This window comes from Salminus brasiliensis, chromosome 24 (genome assembly GCF_030463535.1).
Source record: "Salminus brasiliensis chromosome 24, fSalBra1.hap2, whole genome shotgun sequence".
NCBI classification, from domain to species: domain Eukaryota; kingdom Metazoa; phylum Chordata; class Actinopteri; order Characiformes; family Bryconidae; genus Salminus; species Salminus brasiliensis.
Genome location: NC_132901.1, coordinates 6,581,628 through 6,602,304, shown reverse-complemented (window position 1 = coordinate 6,602,304; position 20,677 = coordinate 6,581,628). Strand labels below are relative to the sequence as shown.

General features: G+C 39.5%; 1 protein-coding gene across 4 annotated transcripts in view; it reads left to right on the top strand.

The window, feature by feature from the left end:
- tasp1 (taspase, threonine aspartase, 1) overlaps nt 1-20,677 on the top strand; it is a 74,372-nt gene that overhangs the window by 3,238 nt on the left and 50,457 nt on the right. For 3 of the 4 annotated variants that reach the window (XR_011978385.1, XM_072670571.1, XM_072670570.1), the window contains exons 3-5: nt 1,758-1,825; nt 6,807-6,875; nt 12,889-13,009. Coding sequence is in view for 3 of the 4 variants with exons in the window: in XM_072670571.1 (XP_072526672.1) it covers nt 1,758-1,825; nt 6,807-6,875; nt 12,889-13,009 (258 nt within the window). In the remaining variant the exon portion in view is untranslated. Of the gene's footprint in view, nt 1-1,757; nt 1,826-3,794; nt 3,835-6,806; nt 6,876-12,888; nt 13,010-20,677 lie in introns of all 4 variants that reach the window. The other variant, XM_072670572.1, reaches the window with a different exon arrangement.

Here is a 20,677-nt window from a genome sequence, read left to right as displayed (position 1 = left end):
GCATGTGATTAGTTGAATCAATATGAAATTTAGCTGGAAGCTAATGGAGTTCTAAACTGGGTTGATTATGATACATTTTTCTAGTTTTAGTAAGGACCCTGGCTGCATCATTTTGAACTAATGGAAGTTTACTGAGGTTCCTGATGGAACATCCTGACAATAATCCATTGCAATTGTCTAGCCTTAAGGTAATAAAAAGCGTGTACTAATTTCTTTGCATCATGTACTGAGCTTGGCAATGTTTCGAAGATGTCGAAAAGCTGTCCTAGTAATATTAGCTAGATTTTTAGCTGCTGAAGTAGAAATAGCAAACAATCATCCAGATTTAACAGTAGGTCTGATAGTTTATTTCTTGTGGCTTTTGGACCTAAAAGGAGAACCTCTGTTTTGTCACTGTTTAGAAGAAAGTTGTTTTCTGTAGTCTAGATTTGTCATTATGTTTGGCAAATTGCATAACCATGAAAATGGCACAATGTTTGCTTGTAACAGTGCCCCGTGGCAACATGTATATTGTGAATAATAGCGGTCGTAAAATAGAGCCTTGTAAAATTCCAGATTTCGCTTATGTATAATTTAAAAGTGCATCCTTTATTTTTGCAAACGGGTAATGTTTGGTTAAGTAAGTTTGAACCGCAGTAGGGCTGTTATATTCCAACCATATTCTCTAAACCTTTCTAGGAGGATACTGTGGTCTATTGCATCAAAAGCTGCACTGAGGTTGAGTTGTACTAATAAGGATAAACAGCCTTGATCAGAAGCAAGAAAAAAGTTTATCCTAACTAAAGCTGTCTCAGTGCAATGATAGAATCTGAATCCAGATTGGAATTTGTAAAATATGTGATTTGTAAAATATGTGGTTCTAAAATTGTTGGGCCACAGCTTTTTCAGAGATCTTCTATATAAATGGTATTTGTCTGTAATTAGATAGTTCACTAGATTTGGTTTCTCAATTAAAGGTTTAATTGCTCATTTAAGAGCTTTGTGTACATGTCCTGAGCTAAGGGACACATTTAATATTGTAAAGAAATCATATGAAGTGTGCAGTTTGGAGGAGATCATTTCTCCAAGTTTTTAAATCGCACTAAAAGTACTCATTGTTATTGTTGTTCTCAATCAGTGAGGCCCAATGCTGAGAGCTTTAGTGAGGCCCATTATATTTCTAAGCAGGGCCTGTATATATTAATGAGAAGGTATTCTTTTTTTTTTTTTATGACCAAATTGGATATGTTAATGGAAATACTCACAAAAGAAGTGAAGGTGTCAGTGTTTCTGATTAATATCTAAAGTGTTTTGTTATATTACACATACACTACACACTACACTACACTACGCCTGTCTGTCTGTGGCCTGTTCCTGGCTCTAAATTAAGCATTTTTGTAATGTATGATGGCAAAGCCATTAAGCACTTTATAGTTAAACATACAGCTAAAGATGACCAGCCAACCTTTTTTATACAATGTACAGTAATGGGTATTGTAGGGGGACTGGCATTTACTTTTTAGGCACAGCGGTATAGAAGTTGTAGGTGCATATCTATGCATTACATTATCATTATCCATAAGTGTTTTATGAATTTGTTATTTGCCAACAGTTATTTGTGCTTTTGTGCAGTACACAACTCAGACAGGTTCAGACAGGTGCTATGTTATTTTGTAAATATTATATATAATTTATTATACATTTATTTGTCTTTGGTTGTAAATTACTCGCTTTTAAGTTTTTGTTTTTATTTATCATTTTTTTCCTTTTCTGCCCAGGGGCAGGGTATCATTCGGAATCCAAAGCCAAGGAGTACAAGCATGTGTGCAAAAGAGCTTGCCAGAAAGTAAGTGCTAAGTATTTTCCTTTACCTCTGCATTCTGATGTTTTTGTGTAATTTCTTTGCATGTGTTAATACTTAAAATATGCCTTGATTTTTAGTATTTAATTGACCTAATTTGTATATTAGAAATATTACTAAAGAAAGAGGAAGTCATAGATGACCCCTTAATGGCTTTTGAATGCACAGGTGGCCTATTTCTTACTTTCGTTCTTTATCAGTTTGTTTATTTAGTTCCCCTTTATATTTACATTTATTCGTAAAAGTATGGAAGTAGGGGGATATGAAAAATAAAAGTACTCAAATAAAAGTAAAACAAAATGAATAATAAAAAAGTACAGTAACAGACAGTATATTTTTCTTCTACTCCCAGGTTGTCAGAGGTGCATAAAAGACTCCCATGTTCCCATGTCCTTTTCTATTTTCACTTAATGTGACATGTAACACACTTATAATACATTAATATTGCTTAAAAATTGGAAAGAATGTTTTATCTTTAAGATAATTCCTTTGAAAGCCAATTTTTACTCTTTACTGTTTGCAGTAACAGAACTGGGTTTTGCATGCCATTGTATATTTTTTAACAATTATGATGTTTGTACACACATACACTAAGATCAGTTTTATATGCCCAGTATGCATTGGGTACTGTATCTTTTAAGAAAAGGGCATGTTGTTGTTTTGCTCAACTGTTTTGTTTTGGCTTTGTAACTTGAACGCAGGTGAAAAGCTTAAGCTTCAATTGAGCTTGCATTTCATTTGTTTGAAGACAGAACAACACATTTGCTTGACAACACATTACCAGAGAAGATAGCACCTTGCAAACGTCAAGCAGGCTTTGCATGCAAGAGATATGTAACAAAGTACTAAACATTACATAATGTATCCATCATTATGTCCTAAACACAGTAGTGAATGAAGTGTTGTCTGGCTCTACTATTGTCAGGATCTCCTGATACATATGAATAATTGCCCATCGGGTCAGGTTTAATTTAAAATGCAATACTGTGGAGCAGAGGGATATATCAGGGAAAAATGTGCCTTTGTCCCAAATATTATGGAAGGTACATTCTGTGTAGCAAAATGAAAGTAGTCAAAGCCTGCAACATTCAAATCAAGCAGGTCCACTCTTTTAATAATGTATATATTTTTATGTTCTTCTTTTTGTTTTTCTTTTTTTTTGCCTTTTGACTTCAGTTACACTTTTGTGCTTGGCACCCCTGAAAAGAATTTCTCCCAGAACATTATTGCAATTACACGTTTTGTTATAACATGTTTATCCTTCGAACAGAAAAAGGAAAAAAATGCAAAACTCAAGCCTCAACTTAATATTTGGTTGGACACCCTTTGGGAAAATCTCCAGTGCTTTGTTTCCATCCATTGTCCTGCTGGAGGACCCATGACCTAGGACGCAAACCAAGCTTTCTGACACTGGGCCCTACATTGCGACCCAGAATCCTTTGGTAATCTTCGGATTTTATAATGCCTTGCGCACAGTCAAGGCACCCAGTGCCAGAGGCAGCATACCAACCTCAAAACATATTTTTTGGGTAAACAGTAGAATTATGTGCTTTACCAAAAAGCTTTAACTTTGTCTCTTCTGTCCACAAAACGTTTTCCCAGAACGATTTTGGCTTACTCGCATACATTTTCGCTGTAGCATTTCATTTAATTTAAATGTCAAATGCTTATCCACCATCTGGACTATCCTGATTTGTAACCTTTTATCAGTTTTTCCCTTCTGTCCACATCCAGGAAGATAAGCTACAGTGCCATGGATTGTAAACTATGTTGTTCACTGTGGACAAAGGAGATAGACTTGTACCCTTGAGATTGTTGATATTTTTCCACAATTTTAGTTCTCAAGTCCAAGACAGTTCTCTTCTCCTCTTTTTGTTTTAAATGCTTAGTGCGGCACACACAGACACACAATGTAAAGATTGAGTCAACATCTCTCCTTTTTATCTGGTTTCAGGTGTGATTTTTATATTGCCCACACCTGTTACTTGGCACAGGTGAGTTTAAACAAGCATCACATACTTGAAACTAAGTTCCAAAAGGTGCTGTTTTTTGTGTTTTCAAATATACACAAAGGAAGTAAACAATATGTATAACAAAACGTGCAGTTGCAATTATGTTCTGGGAGAAGTGCTTCAGGGGTGCCAACATATTTGGCCATGACTGTATATTGGCTTGGCTATGTTGTAAATGACGATCATCCTCAATGTTCTTTGAGGTTAAACAAAGGATGATTAGATTTTTTGGTTAACCTGACCTGGATTTTTTTTTTGGTCTTATCATTCTTTTAAGATATTTCCCCAAAACCTTTACGTTTTTGTTTTTTTTTGGTACACTAAGGCAGGCAGTTGTGTTAGGCAGTAGGATATACATACACATGGATATTCTGTGCATCTGTACAATGGCAGGGAAAAACTCATTTAATGCTGCCGAAAGATTTATTATTATTATTATTATTATTACAGCAATTATTATATATTATTAAACAGCAAAAAGATTCCTTGCTAGAGTCCATGTAATGTAGCAGTTCCGTCAGTGTCAGGCCAGACAGGTGGGCAGTCATTTACTCAGAAAAAGGTAAAGGGTGGAATTATGTATGGATTCATTAATACACAGAATCTGAATGAAAGTAACACAGACCTTCTGGTGCACCCTGAAACACTGACGTTCATCCGTTCCACCATCCACAAACCTTTTAGTTTGTTTAACATTTTAGTTTACCACAATTCATCATGTCAAGTCAATTCTTTTGTTGTCATTCCATCTTAGTAAGAGTAAACAGTGGAGCAAAATTATGTTACTTCAGGACCTTGGTGCAACATGAAACGGAAACAATACACTGTAGATACATAAACTGCAAACATGGAATCAGAACAATACAGGAAATAAGATAAATACAACAAACAAACACAGTCAACAGACCGTACAGCGCAACACTGACACAGCACTTAGTACTGAATGTGTAGTAGGGATAAGATGCAGATGTATGCAGTGTGCTATGACCTAGTCATATGGGAGAAGAGAACAGTTCTGTTGTATACAGTATTTAGCAGCAGTAACCAAATAGTTGTGAATGTTGGCACATGGTGGGAGCATCAGTAGAGATGTGTATGCGAGTGTGAATGAAGTATGTGTGTGAGTGTGCATATGGTGTGCTGGGGTCTCATATCAGTCTTTGTGTGTTGAGAAGTCTGACGGCTTTGAGGTGGTAGCTGTTTGAGTCTGGCATCGATTGCTCTGATTCTCTGGTACCTGCTGCTGAGAAGAGTCTGTGTGAAGGGTGGGAGGAGTTGTTCACAGTGCTGGTGGCTTTGCGGACGCAGCTTGTGGTGTAAATGTCCATAATGGAGGGGAAAGAGTCCCCAATGATCTTGTGCTGTCCTCAGTATTTGCTCTAGGGTCTTGCAGACATTGCAATTCCCAAAATAGACAGTGATGCAGCTGCTCAGGGAGCTGGTTTTTGATTTCAAAGCACTTTATAATGATGAGTGTTAAGTGCAATGGGTAGTTGTTAAGGCTAGACACTGGGGACTTTTGAAGCATGTTGGGACAACTTGCGATGCTCACACAGTTGAAGATGTCTGTAAGAACATCTGCCAGCTGTTCTGCAAATTCTCTGAACACGGGTATGCGATTCAATCCTGGGGCTTTTTTGTGGGTTGGCCCTGTGTAGAGTTCTCTGCACATCAGCTGTGGACACACACAGTATCTGGTCATTTGGAGGAGGTGTGGTGTTCCTTGCCATAATGTTCTGTGCTTCAAACCGAGCATAAAAGTAATTTAGCGCGTCTGGAAAGGAGGCATTGGCATCACAAGCAGATTGAGGTGACTTGTAGTTGGTGTTGGCCTAAAAGTGTTAATAGATTTTCTTTGCCTCTCTGATGGCCCAGGAAAGGTTGTCCCTTGCTGTATTGGGATGTGTTTGGACCAATGCACTTGCTGATGTAGGCAGTCACTAAATCTGTATTGTCCTTCATCAATCTCATCACTCACCTGAAGTCACCGTCTCCCTAAACATGTTCTAATCAGAGTGCTTAAAACAGTCCTGAAATGCAGAGATGACTTCTGGGGGTTTTCACTTGCTTTTGGCCTGATCATTTAGTGTTGATGTAAACACACAGTCCATCACCTTAAGTCTTACCGCATAGTACAGCATCTCTGTCTGAGCAGGCCGTCATGCTGAAATGGTGAAGTGGAGGTTGTCATCCATGTTTCCATAAACACACAAACACTATAGTTCTCCTGTCACACCATTTTCGGTGTCCCGAATGCTGCTATGATCCACGCAATGCTGTGGATCGTAGCAAGCCTATCCCTGGTACCTCTTGAAGCAGTCCATCTGAAAGCAAAGATTGTGGCTGATTACTTATCTGTAGCAGGGTTTTGCATTGGTAAACGTTGGTGCTGGTTATAGTATTCATGTATGTAAGTATCTGTTGTGTTGCGACAGATATTAAACAAAAAAGCACTGCTTTTGTTGTTCCCGACCACTGCAGCAGTCTGAAAGTATCCATGACCATGACCCCTCGGATCTACAAGGTTGTTCAAAGGAAAACATTAATTGCCAAATGCTACACTCTATAATCTTTGATTATCCTAGATTTTTCTTTTGTTTTTATTTTCACGACATGTGTCGTCATTCCACCACTACCAGTTGTTTGAGATTTTAAACAAATACCTGCGTGTCACAGCAAATCAAGATTCTTTAAACCAGTTGATGAGTTGTTCCAATTTTCAACTGTGATGAGTTGTTCCAATTTTCAACTGTCCAATTTTGGTAAAACTGTTCCCAGTGTGGCAGAAGATCTGTTGTGGTACTGTAGCCAAACGTTTATGCCAAAGTCAAAAAAAAAAAAAAATCATTTGTTTTGAACTTGTCTGCATTTCACTATTGCTCTGGTGCCATATGGTAGGCTATGTAAATTGAGCAGGTAAAGGACAATAGTTAAAAATTCCTTGTGTTTCACAGGCAGTGGACAGGCTGAGAACAGGGGCCATGGCGCTGGAAGCAGTGACTGCAGCTCTGACAGAGCTAGAGGTAATGCCTTTCTAAATTTCTTTCTTAAATAAAGTTTCTTCAGGAATGATTGGACAACATGGTAAACTCATACCTGATTGTCATCCTCATGATAACACTTTAATTACTGGCTTTAATCACCTCTTGATTGGTTAATTGATTTTTGGTTAACACACCAATTAGCCAATACATTAGGATCAGAAGATTAAATGAGTGATTGTTGTTCCATAACAACCATGCAAGTCAAGGTCTGGGATGTATGTTACACAGTAGCTAAAGTAAGCTCATTAAAGTGAGAGGGGAAACAAAGGCTTTCCCAAGTGGACAGAACCAACAGAAGGGACCATTGTGGCACAGGTTTCAGAAACAGAAAGTTCATCACACCCTGCCAAAAGTGCCTAGCATGGGCGCACAAAGAAATAGACTGGAATTTCAAATAATGGAAGCAGGTAATCTGCTCTGATGAGTTTGTTATCATATAGCGGGGGCCCAGGTATGTGTGTGCAATTACCTGTGGGATGCGCAGAATCCACATTTGATCTGCAACAGATCTACCTTGCTACTGACAGGTGTTTAAGGATTTGATACTAGTGTTTCTGTGGCACACAGTTGACATCAGGATAATCTGGAGAATAATGTTTTGGCGCTCTTAATGTTGGATAATTTTGATCAGTAAGGACATGTAAAAAAAAAAAAATACACATACATAAAGTGGAGGAAATAAGTATTTGATCCCCCAATGATTTTGAAAGTTTGTACTCTGACAAACAATTAAACAGTCTATTATTTTAATGGTAGCTTCATTTTAACAGTGAGAGATGGAATATCAAAAAGAAAATCTAGAAAATTAAATAATATTTAAATAAAAAATAATTAGCATTTCATTGAGGGAACTAAGTATTTGATCCCTTAAAAACCATGACTAATGTTGGCACCCACAGACCACTGACACACCCTAATCTCAGTGAAGTCGTCGCACCTGCATGAGAGACACCGGTCCCAAATTGTCACCTGTGTAAAAGGCTACCTGCCCAGAGACTCAGTGACACTCCAACATCTCCACCATGGGCAAGACTAAAGAGCTGTCTAAAGATGTCAGGGAAAAAATGTTGACCTACACAAGGCTGGAATGGGCTACAAAATCATAGGTAAGAAGCTGGATGAGAAGGTGACAACTGTTGGTGCAATTATTAGGAATTGGAAGAAGTACAACATTACTGTCAATGAACCTAGGCCTGGAGCTCCATGCAAGATATCACCTCGTGGAGTCTCACTGATCATGAGAAAGGTTAAAAATCAGCCAAGAACTACACAGGAGTAGCTGGTTAATGATCTCAAAGCAGCTGTGACCACAGTCTCCAAAAAAAAACATTGGTAATACACTAAGACGAAATGGTTTAAAATCCTGCAGTGCACGCAAGGTTCCTCTGCTCAAGAAGGCTCATGTCCAGGCCCGCCTCAAGTTCGTCAATGAACTTATTAATGACTGGGAAAAAGACTGGAAGAAGGTGCTGTGGTCAGATGAGACCGAAATTGAGTTTTTGGCCTCAACTCAACTTGACGTGTTTGGAGGAAGACAAATACAGAATATGACCCTAAGAACACCATCCCCACCGTCAAACATGGTGCTGGAAGTATTATGTTTTGGGGGTGTTTTTCTTTTGAGGGCACAGGCCAACTTCACCGCATCGGCGGAAGATGAACGGGGCCATGTATCGCAAAATCCTGGGTGACAACCTCCTTGCCTCTGCCAGGGCACTGAAAATGGGTCGTGGATGGGTCTTCCAGCACGACAGTGACCCAAAACATACAGCCAAGGAAACAAAGGAGTGGCTCCATAAGAAGCATATCAAGGTCATGGAATGGCCTAACCAGTCTTCTGACCCCAAATTGCATAGAAAATCTATGGAGAGAGCTGAAGCTCTGCATTTCCAAATGCACAAGAAACATCTGACTACTGTGCTTGCCAACAAGGATTTTGCCACCAAGTATTAAATTATGTTTTACTAGGGGGTCAAATACTTATTTCCTTCAAAGAAATTCAAGTTCATTTTTATTTCTCATTTCATGTAATTTTCTCAGTTTTTCTTTTGATATTCTATGTGTCACTGTTAAAATAAAGCTGTTTAAAGACGTTTCATTAATTTTTTTGTATTAAAACTTTTAAAGTCAGTGGGGGGTCAAATACTTATTTCCTCCACTGTATGTATATATATATATATATATATATATATATATATATATATATATATATATATAATTAGTTGAATCATGTTGTGATTATTCAAAGCTAAAGGTGAGAAACTTACCAATATATAGTTGGTAAAAAATATACTAAAGCATAATCTTGGCCAAAATAATTACATATGATACCAAAACAGTTGAATAGCAAAACTGCTCCTCAATCCCAGGCACATGGCAAATTAAACACTGTTGAGACAACACCCCCTGCATGTTCATTCCTTAATTTAATAGTTGCTTAAATGTTTCAATAGTATTATCGTCAATAAAAATATGAACCTTGTCAAAACGTACCTGAATTTAGGTTGTCATTTGGTCCAAATGTGTGCCCTTTGTAGTGGTGAGTGTCTGGTATCTATAAATCATGTGGACATACAGTGGGGCAAAAAAGTATTTAGTCAGCCACTGATTGCGCACGTTCTCCTACTTAGAAAGATGAGAGAGGTCTGTAATTTTCATCATACAGTAGGGAAAAAAAGTATTTAGTCAGTCACCAATTGTGCAAGTTCTCCCACTTAAAAAGATGAGAGAGGCCTGTAATTGACATCATAGGTAGACCTCAGAGAGACAAAATGAGAAAAACAATTCAGAAAATCACATTGTCTGATTTTTAAAGAATTTATTTGCAAATAATGGTGGAAAATAAGTATTTGGTCAATAACAAAAGTTAATCTCAATACTTTGTTATATATCCTTTGTTGGCAATGACAGAGGACATACGTTTTCTGTAAGTCTTCACAAGGTTGGCACACACCGTTGCTGGCATGTTGGCCCATTCCTCTAAGCAGTTCTCCTCTAGAGAAGTGATGTTTTGGGGCTGTCGGCAGGCAACACGGACTTTCAACTCCCTCCAAAGGTTTTCTATGGGGTTGAGATCTGGAGACTGGCTAGGCCACTCCAGGACCTTGAAATGCTTCTTACAAAGCCACTCCTTTGTTGCCCTGGCAGTGTGCTTGGGATCATTGTCATGCTAGAAGACCCAGCCACGTTTCATCTTCAATGCCCTTGCTGATGGAAGGAGGTTTGCACTCAAAATCTCACAATACATGGCCCCATTCATTCTTTCATGTACACGGACCAGTCATCCTAGTCCCTTTGCAGAGAAACAGCCCCAAAGCATGATGTTGCCACCCCCATGCTTCACAGTTGGTATGGTGTTCTTTGGATGCAACTCAGCATTCACTCTCCTCCAACACAACGAGTTGTGTTTGTACCAAACAGTTCTACTTTGGTTTCATCTGACCATAAGACATTCTCCCAATACTCTTCCGGAACATCCAAATGCTCTCTAGCAAACTTCAGACGCGCCCGGATATGTACTGGCTTAAGCAGGGGAACACGTCTGGCACTGCAAGATCTGAGTCCCTGGCGGCGTAGTGTGTTAGCCTTTGTAACGTTGGTCCCAGCTTTCTGCAGGTCATTCACGTTCTTGTGATCATTTTGACCCTACGGGCTGAGATCTTGCGTGGAGCCCCTGATCGAGGGAGATTAGCAGTGGTATTGTAGGTCTTCCATTTTCTGATTATTGCTCCCACAGTAGATTTCTTCACACCAAGCTGCTTGCCTATTGCAGATTCAGTCTTCCCAGCCTGGTGCAGGTCTACAATTTTGTTTCTGGTGTCCTTCGACAGCTCTTTGGTCTTCACCATAGTGGAGTTTGGAGTGTGACTGTTTGAGGTTGTGGGCAGGTGTCTTTTATACTGTTAATGAGTTCGAACAGGTGCCATTAATACAGGTAATGAGTGGAGGACAGAGAAGCCTCTTAAAGAAGAAGTTACAGGTCTGTGACAGCCAGAAATCTTGCTTGTTTGTAGGTGACCAAATACTTATTTCCCACCATTATTTGCAAATACATTCTTTAAAAATAAGACAATGTGATTTTCAGATTTTTTCTTCTCATTTTGTCTCTCATAGTTAAGGTCTACCTATGATGTCAATTACAGGCCTCTCATTTTTTTTTAAGTGGGAGAACTTGCACAATTTGTGACTGACTAAATACTTGTAGATACCCTTTAACTATGAGAGGCAAAATGAGAAAAACAAATCCAGGAAATCACATTGTAGGATTTTTAAAGATTTTATTTGTAAATGATGGTGGAAAATAAGTATTTGGTCAATAACAAAAGTTCAACTCAGTGCTTTGTAACATAACCTTTGTTGGCAATGGCCGAGGTCATACATTTCCTGCAAGTCTTCACCAGGTTTGCACACACTGTAGCTGGTATTTTGGCCCATTCCTCCATGCAGATCTCCTCTAGAGCAGTGATGTTTCAACAAATTTTCTATGGGGTTGAGGTCTGGAGACTGGTTAGGCCACTCCAGGACCTTAAAATGATTTTTACAGAGCCACTCCTTCATTGCCCAAGCTATTTGTTTGGGATCATTGTCATGTTAGAAGACCCAGCGACGTTCCATTTTCAATGCTCTCACTGATGGAAGGAGGTTTTGGCTTAAAATCTCACGATACATGGCCCCGTTCATTCTTCCCTTAACACGGATCAGTTGTCCTGTCCTCTTTTGCAGAAAAACAGCCCCTCTTCTGGATCATCCATATGCTCTCTGACAAACTTCAGACGGGCCTGGACATGTACTGGCTTAAGCAGGGGGACACTGAAGGATTTGAGTCCCTCTTGGCGTAGTGTGTTACTGATAGTCGTCTTTGTTACTTTGGTCCTAGCTCTCTGCAGGTCATTCATCAGGTCCTTCTGTGTAGTTCTGGGATTTTTGTTCACCAGTCTCATTATCATTTTGACCCCACGCGATGAGATCTTGCGTGGAGCCCCAGATTGAGGGAGATTATCATTGGTCTTGTATGTCTTCCATTTCCTTACAATTGCTCCCACAGTTGATTTATGCAAACCAACCTGCTTGTCTATTGTAGATTCACTCTTCCTAGCCTGGTGCAGGTCTACTATTTAGGTCTATTTTCTTCCTGGTGTCCTTCGACTGCTCTTTGGTCTTTGCCATTGTTAAGTTTGAAGTCTGATTGATTGAGGCTGTGGACAGGTGTCTTATACAGATATCAAGGTCAAACAGGTGCCATTGATACAGGTAACGAGTGGAGGACAGATGAGCTTCTGAAAGAAGTTATAGGTCTTTGAGAGCCAGAAATCATGCTTGTGAGTGATCAAATACTTATTTTCCACCGTAATTTACAAATAAATTCTTCAAGAATCCTACAATGTAATTTCCTGGATTTTCCTGGAACTTGCACAATGAATGCAGGGGGTGTGGTCTCACTAGCCCTTCAGTGTGTTATGTGCCATGTACCTGGGATATTAAGGAGCAGCGTTGCTATTAAACGTTTGGTATCATATCTAATTATTTTAGTCAGGATTATGCTTCAGTACAGTTTTTACCAATTATATGCAGGTTTCTTAACCTTTAGCTTTGCATACTTCCATTTTATTCCCATAATTAACTGTTCATTCCCGTTAATTCCCTCGGTCCATTTATTTGTATTGTTATGCCTTCGTGTTCCTGTTGACACACACACAAAAAAAAACAGTACATTGATGAAAATGTATCATATAGTTCCTTTAAATTATCCAATATTTCCTATTAATTCCAATAAATTCCAATGCAAGTTTACATTTTGAAATATTTCCAAAATTTGTAAGCTAAAGTTTCCATGGGAAGTTACCGGCAATTTACTGGTAATTTATCAGACATGGTCCACCCCTTTGCAATCCTAGTCATAATATATAATATCCCTCATTGCCCATAATTGCTGTATATGAAATCTAGTGTCTTGGATAAACAGGGATCCTTAGTGTTTGCTGTTTGTTTGCAGGATTCTCCATTCACCAATGCTGGGACAGGCTCCAACCTTAACTTGTCTGGGGATGTTGAGTGTGATGCAAGCATAATGGATGGGAAGTCATTAGACTACGGAGCAGTCGGCGCTTTAAGTGGTGGGTTTACTTGCTTTACAAGTATTTTATGGAAACAGAAGCGTGTAAATAATACATGTAGCATAGACTGATTGCCATTATAAACAAACATATGTGCCTTGTTTTTTTCTTAAAAAGCTAAAATGCAGGTTCAAATGCACTTATATGCACTATAGTGATTCCAGCTCACTGGTGTACTAAGGCATGTTTTTACACTTGAGTAAGAATAAAACACCTCATTACTATGATTGTAATCCAGTCCATCTCTGATGATTTGTATTATTTACTTGTGATGAATAGTGGCATATAGCCAGTGAATTAAATCAAATCCGGTTTGTCACATTACCTTAGGAATAAAAGTGAGAAAAAAAAACGTGGGTGCGTAGTCATTCACAATAGTAATTAACTTTGTATATTACACTTTTTAAATGTACTTTTTAAAATGTAAAGGTTTAATATATAATTTGTGAAATGTTTACATTACTGTTTACATAAAAACTTTGGAAAATATGTGAATTCAAGTTTAATCTTTGGTGGGTGCAGTGTGACTGAGCAGATGTCACAGTTCCAGTAAGTGAGTGCAGTGCAGTGTGTGGATTGAAGGTGGAATGAGATCTTGTGTAATGAGCCAGTGAAATAGCTTTGGTGACAAACTGGACTAATACGCTATACTACTGGTTGTTCAGCAGCCTAATTGTTTGGGGATAGAAACTGTTTTGGGACCGGATGGTTCTGGTCTTCATGATTGTGTACCTCCTACCGCTGGGCAGCTATGAGAACAGCCAGTGGTTTGGGTCCTTAATCTTCTTGGACAGCAGTAGGTGTATACGTTTGGAAGCTGAAACCTGATATTTTGGGCTGTCTGCACCACCCTCTGCAGAGCTTTCTGCTAAGGTGTAGTTTCCGTAGCAGTGTAGTTTCCGTACCAGGTGGGGATACAACCTGTCAGAATACTCTCCACAGTTCAGGTGTAGAACGTCCTGAGTATGTGGACATTCATATTAAACTTTCTCAGCCATCTGAGGTAGAAAAGATGCCGTTTTGCCTTCTTTGCCATTCATGTGGTGTGTTCTGTCCATGTAAGTTCCTTGGTGATGTGAACACCAAGAAACATGAAGCTGCTCATCCTCTCCACAGCTTTTGGTTTTAGGCAGGGCACACACTGCATGCATGAGTCTCGTTTGTCTGGCTAGAGTGAGCAAAATTGTATTATTAGGTGCACTATGCCTTTTGTCAACTGTTCTGTTCAGTCTGGGCAATGAAAATTTAACTATGCCAGGAACCTCTTGCAAACAAAGTTAAACTGAAGTAATAATTTTCAACAATATTAGTACTACAAATGTGGAAATTACTAAAATATATAAAAAATAATTAAATTAAATACATTATCTCTTAGCTATCCACCAGTCAGTTTGTGGTGAATTCTGTCTTCAAGCATTTAAATGAGTGCTCCAAGAGTTAAATGTTGCACATGTCCAAGACCATCTGTCTTGTATTTGCATACACATTCACAGTGCCTACGGTCATTATTATGGCAATGCCCATGTTTTTTTTTTTTTTTTTTAACAGAAATATGTCTCTACAATGCCAGAAGGGCAAAAAAAACATTGATTTTTTTTATTCAACCCGCTGTTTTTACTTTATATAAGTATTAAACCTTCAGAGGGGAGAATAGGCCAAAATCACACCTGAGGAATAAATGCGACTAGTTTCTCTATACAGGCAGCATTTTGATGCAATGTTAAAGACTTGGAACTGGATTGGGATTTAAAATGGCTGACACCCAAACCATTAAAATATGCCTGGATCAGTCCTGATCAGATTGGGATATCTGGATATAAAACCCATGTTAACATGACCTGTAAAGGCTTACAAACCACAAGGTAGGATTTATTTATTTATTTATTTATTTTTAAATCAAGATTTTGAAACTCAAAAATGCAAGTCTAATTGTAACTTAATATGTATCTTGTTCAAATCAAGTTATGCAATTAGGCAGAAAAAAAAATGGTCAGCTTGAAGTGATAGATTTTGTCCCACTTTGTATAAAGTGTCTGTAGTTACACATTAGACCATGCAACAACAATGTTACTACACAATATTTTGAATGCTAACCCCTTGATTGCCCTTTTCTTGCCAGTGCACAGTTACTTAAGCTGTAATGCATTAGAAACAGCTACAAGACAACCAATAGTTATTACATGCATTTTTAATGGGTTGTTACAGTTATTAGACACTTAAAACTATAGTGGAACCCAATTTATATATCCAATTATGGGTGCTTTGTATATACAGTGGAGGAAATAAGTATTTGATCCCCCACTGATTTTGAAAGTTTGTACTCTGACAAATAATTAAACAAATAATTAAAAATGAAATAATATTTAAATAAAAATAAATTGCATTTCATTGAGGGAACTAAAGTATTTGATCCCCTAAAAACCATGACTAATGTTGGCACCCACAGACCACTTAGACACCCTAATTTCAGTGAAGTCGTTGCCTGCATGATAGAAACCTGTCCGAAATTGTCACCTGTGTAAAAGGCCACCTGCCAAGAGACTCAGTGACACTCCAATATCTCCACCAAGAGATGGGCTACAAAGCCATAGGTAGGAAGCTGGATGAGAAGGTGACAACTGTTGGTGCAATTATTCGGAAGTGGAAGAAGTACAACATTACTGTCAATAAACCGAGGCCTGGAGCTCCATGCAAGATATTACCTCGTGGAGTCTCACTGATCATGAGAAAGGTTAAAAATCAGCCAAGAACTACACGGGAGTAGCTGGTTAATGATCTCAAGGCAGCTGGGACCACAGTCTCCAAAAAAAAAAACATTGGTAATACACTAAGACGTAATGGTTTAAAATCCTGCAGTGCACGCAAGGTTCCTCTGCTCAAGAAGGCTCATGTCCAGGCCCGCCTCAAGTTCGCAAATGAACATATTAATGACTCCGAGAGAGACTGTGAGAAGGTGCTGTGACCAAAATTGAGCTCTTTGGCCTCAACTCAACTTGACGTGTTTGGAGGAAGAAAAATACAGAATATGACCCTAAGAACACCGCCCCCACCGTCAAGCATGGTGCTGGAAGTATTATGTTTTGGGGGTGTTTTTCTTTTAAGGGCACAGGCCAACTTCACCGCATGGGTGACAACCTCCTTGCCTCTGCCAGGGCACTGAAAATGGGTCGTGGATGGGTCTTCCAGCACGACAATGACCCAAAACATACAGCCAAGGAAACAAAAGAGTGGCTCCATAAGAAGCATATCAAGGTCATGGAATGTCTAGCCAGTCTCCTGACCTCAATCCCATAGAAAATCTATGGAGAGAGCTGAAGCTCCGCGTTTCCAAATGCACGCCTAAAAACCTTAAGGATCTGCAGAGAGGAGTGGGCCAACATTACTCCTGAAGTGTGTGCAAACCTTCTACAAGAAACGTCTGACTGCTGTGCTTGCCAACAAGGGTTTTGCCACCAAGTATTAAATTATGTTTTACTAGGGGGTCAAATACTTATTTCCTTCAAAGAAATTCAAGTTAATTTGTTTTTCTCATTTCATGTAATTTTCTCTCTTTTTCTTTTGATATTCTATGTGTCACTGTTTAAATAAAGCTGGCATAAAATTGAGACGTTGCATTCATTTTTTTGTATTAAAACTTTTAAAGTCAGTGGGGGGTCAAATACTTATTTCCTCTACTGTAGACAATCACATTAGCATCAGAATTGGGGGAGAAATGTGATCTCATTCATTGAGTAAGTCACAGATGTACAAGTTTCAAGTCACCGTGGTAAGTCAATTGAAGTTCCTGCTGTAAGTCAAGCATGTCATACAAAATTATGATTCTCCAACTCCACTTTCCACATTCAAATCATTTAAATGAGTCATCTTGAACACCTCTCTGATGCCTTCAGATGAAAGGTTGTAGATGCAGGGAAGGGATTTAAAAATATCCCAAAACAACATGAAATCAACTGTTCCACTGTCCGCTCTCCAGGTCAGGCCATCCTAGCAATTTCACCCCAAGAACAGACCGCAAAATGAGTAATGAAGTCAGCATAATGTAAAGGCTCTTAAAATATGATCACGGGATCAACAGGTAGCTCCAAGGGGCAGTGGTGGCTCAGCGGTTAGAGCGCTGTGATATCGATAACAGGGTTGTGGGTTCGATTCCCGGGCTCGGCAAGCTGCCACTGTTGGGCCCTTGAGCAAGGCCCTTTACCCTCTCTGCTCCCCGGGCGCTGGAGTTGGCTACCCACCGCTCTGGGTGTGTGTGTACTCACTGCCCCTAACACGTGTGTGTGTGTGTGAGTGTGTGTTCACTACCACTACCACTACCGATGGGTTAAATGCGGAGGACACATTTCACTGTACAGTGTACACTGTACAGTGACAAATACGTGCACCTTTACCTTTACCTCTTGCAACAGTTGGTCTAGGTAAAACATTGCTGGTGTGTTTTACGCAACTGGTTAAGGCAGATGCAGGCAAATTATAAGTGTTCCATTACATTCATTTATTTATTTAAGTTTTTATTGCGATTTAGTAGAATAAACAGTTCACTCCTATATATTGCAATATTTATAAGGGGTTGCTCACAGAACTGCAGACAGTATAGCTAGCACTCAATTAGGAAGTCAAATGTTCAAAACATTAACAGTGTATTAGAAGATTATTAGAAGACTATTAAACTCAATGTTAGTTTTCCTGCTAATGTTCGACTAAGTTGCTAATGTTTGAATAAGTTGGCTAAAAATAGTAATGTACCTTTTTCTGTGGGTTTATGGTGACAAATGAAGTTGGGTGTTGTGGTGATTGCGTCACTGATTTACAATCTGCAGACCTGTTCTCTTTGTACTACCGTCATTGATTGCATAATCCTTTAATCCAAACGTTGGAACAACTGCTTTCATGATACAAGCTTCTTTGAAAGCTAGTCTCTGATGGTCTGCCGAGCTCTGACAGGATTGATCGCATTGCAACAGAAATCACCAAATCATGTTTTGGTGGGCTAGGTGGAGTATTTCTTTCTGAGTTTACTAGAGAATCTTGTAACAAATAAAATTTACCACAGCAAGACCAAGATAAAACTTGAAACAATATAAAAAAAACCTCCCAGTCCTAATGAGTGACCGTTAAAATCGTGTTAAAAAAATCGTTAAAAAAAAGTGTAGCGACGACCAGGAGTCAAAAGATGTTAAAAGTAAAAAAATAATGTGTGTGTATATATATATATATATATATATGTGTGTGTGTGTGTGTATGTATATATATATATATATATATATATATATATATATATATATATATATACACTGATCAAAAAAAAATAAAGGGAACACTCAAATAACACATTCTAGATCTGAATGTGCTGACAACAAAATCACACAAAAATCATTAATGGAATCAAATTTATTAACCAATGGAGGCCTGGATTTGGAGTCACACACAAAACTACACTACAGGCTGATCCAACTTTGATGTAATGTCCTTAAATGGTCCCAAGTGTGCTCAATCGGATTCAGATCTGGGGAACGGGCGGGCCAGTCCATAGCTTTAATGCCTTCATCTTGCAGGAACTGCTGACACGCTCCAGCCACATGAGGTCTAGCATTGTCCTGCATTAGGAGGAACCCAGGGCCAACCGCACCAGCATATGGTCTCACAAGGGGTCTGAGGATCTCATCTCGGTACCCAATGGCAGTCAGGCTACCTCTGGCGAGCACATGGAGGGCTGTGCGGCCCTCCAAAGAAATGCCACCCCACACCATTACTGACCCACTGCCAAACCGGTCATGCTGAAGGATATTGCAGGGAGCAGATCGCTCTCCACGGAGTCTCCAGACTGTCACGTCTGTCACATGTGCTCAGTGTGAACTTGCTTTCATCTGTGAAGAGCAATTCGCCAGTGTCGAATTTGCCAATCCTGGTGATCTCTGGCAAGTGCCAAGCGTCCTGCACGGTGTTGGGCTGTGAGAGCAATCCCCATCTGTGGATATCGTGCCCTCATTACCATCCTCATGGAGTCGGTTTCTAACCGTTTGTGCAGACACATGCACATTTGTGGCCTGCTGGAGGTCATTTTGCAAAGCATTATGCTCCTCCTGTTCCGCCTTGCACAAAGGCGGAGGTAGCGGTCCTGCTGCTGGGTTGCTGCTGCCCTCCTACGGCCTCCTCCACGTCTCCTGGTGTACTGGCCTGTCTCCTGGTAGCGCCTCCAGCCTCTGGACACTATGCTGACAGACACAGCAAACCTTCTTGCCACAGCTCACATTGATGTGCCATCCTGGATGAGCTGCACTACCTGAGCTACTTGTGTGGGTTGTAGAGTCTGTCTCATGCTACCACGAGTGTGAAAGCACCACCAACATTCAAAAGTGATCAAAATATCAGCCAGAAAGCATAGGTACTGAGAAGTGGTCTGTGGTCCCCACCTGCAGAACCACTCCTTTATTGAGTGTGTCTTGCTAATTGCCAATAATTTCCACCTGTTGTCTATTCCATTTGCACAACAGCATGTAAAATTGATTGTCAATCAGTGTTGCTTTCTAAGTGGACAGTTTGATTTCACAGAAGTTTGATATACTTGGAGTTATATTGTTTTGTTTAAGTGTTTTTTGAGCAGTGTATATATATATATGTGGTGGCTCCAACAACTTAAAAATGAGCACCAATAAGTTCTAATCTCATGTCACTGTGTCCTTCTTCCGGGAGCGATCAGTCTTCATGCGTCAAACAATCTTTCAGTGTTGTGTACTGGGATCATGTTACACAAATTTAGTGTAGTGGCATAATCAGAGGACAGGGATGTGATGTCTGGCATGCCACATTACACCCTGATGAGAAGTCTAGCAGTTTTAATTTTTTTTTTTTTTAGTTTTACATCTCCTGCAACATGTTCCTTAATAACTAGTACAAGGATAATGTACTCTTTGGAGCACATACACTATATTGCCAAAAGTATTCGCTCAACTATCTGAATCATTGAATCCAGGTGTTCCAATCAGGTCCATGGCCATGTGTATAAAACCAAGCATTTAGGCATGCAGACTGCTTCTACAAACTACTTCCATTTTTGTGAAAAATGGGTCACTCTTAGAAGCTCAGTAAATTCTAGCATGGTACCATGATCAAATGCCACCTGTGCAACAAGTCCAGTTGTGAAATTTCCTCGCTGATAAATATTCCACAGTCAACTGTCAGAAGTGATTGTGAATGACAGCAACTCAACCACGAAGTGTTAGACCACGACTTTCTGCAGAGTCAGACCTCCAAACTTCATGTGGCCTTCAGATTAGCTCAAGAACAGTGCGTAGAGAGCTTCATGAAAAAGGTTTTCATGGCCGAGCAATTGCATTCAAGCCTACATCACCAAGCGCAATGGAAAGCATGGGATGCAGTGTTTTAAAGCACACCGCCACTGGACTCTAGTGCAATCCGATGGGCGAGTCTGGATTTGGCGGTTGCCAGGAGAATGGTACTTGTCTGACTGCATTTTGGTAGAGGGGAGATTATGGTGTGGGGTTATTTTTCAGGAGTTAAGGTTTGCCCCCTTAGTTCCAGTGAAGAGAACTCTTAATGCTTCAGCATACCAAAAGATTTTGGTCAATTTCGTGCTCCCAACAGTTTGGGGAAATGCCCCTTCCTGTTCCAACATGACTGCGCATCAGTGCACAATGCAAGGTCCATAAA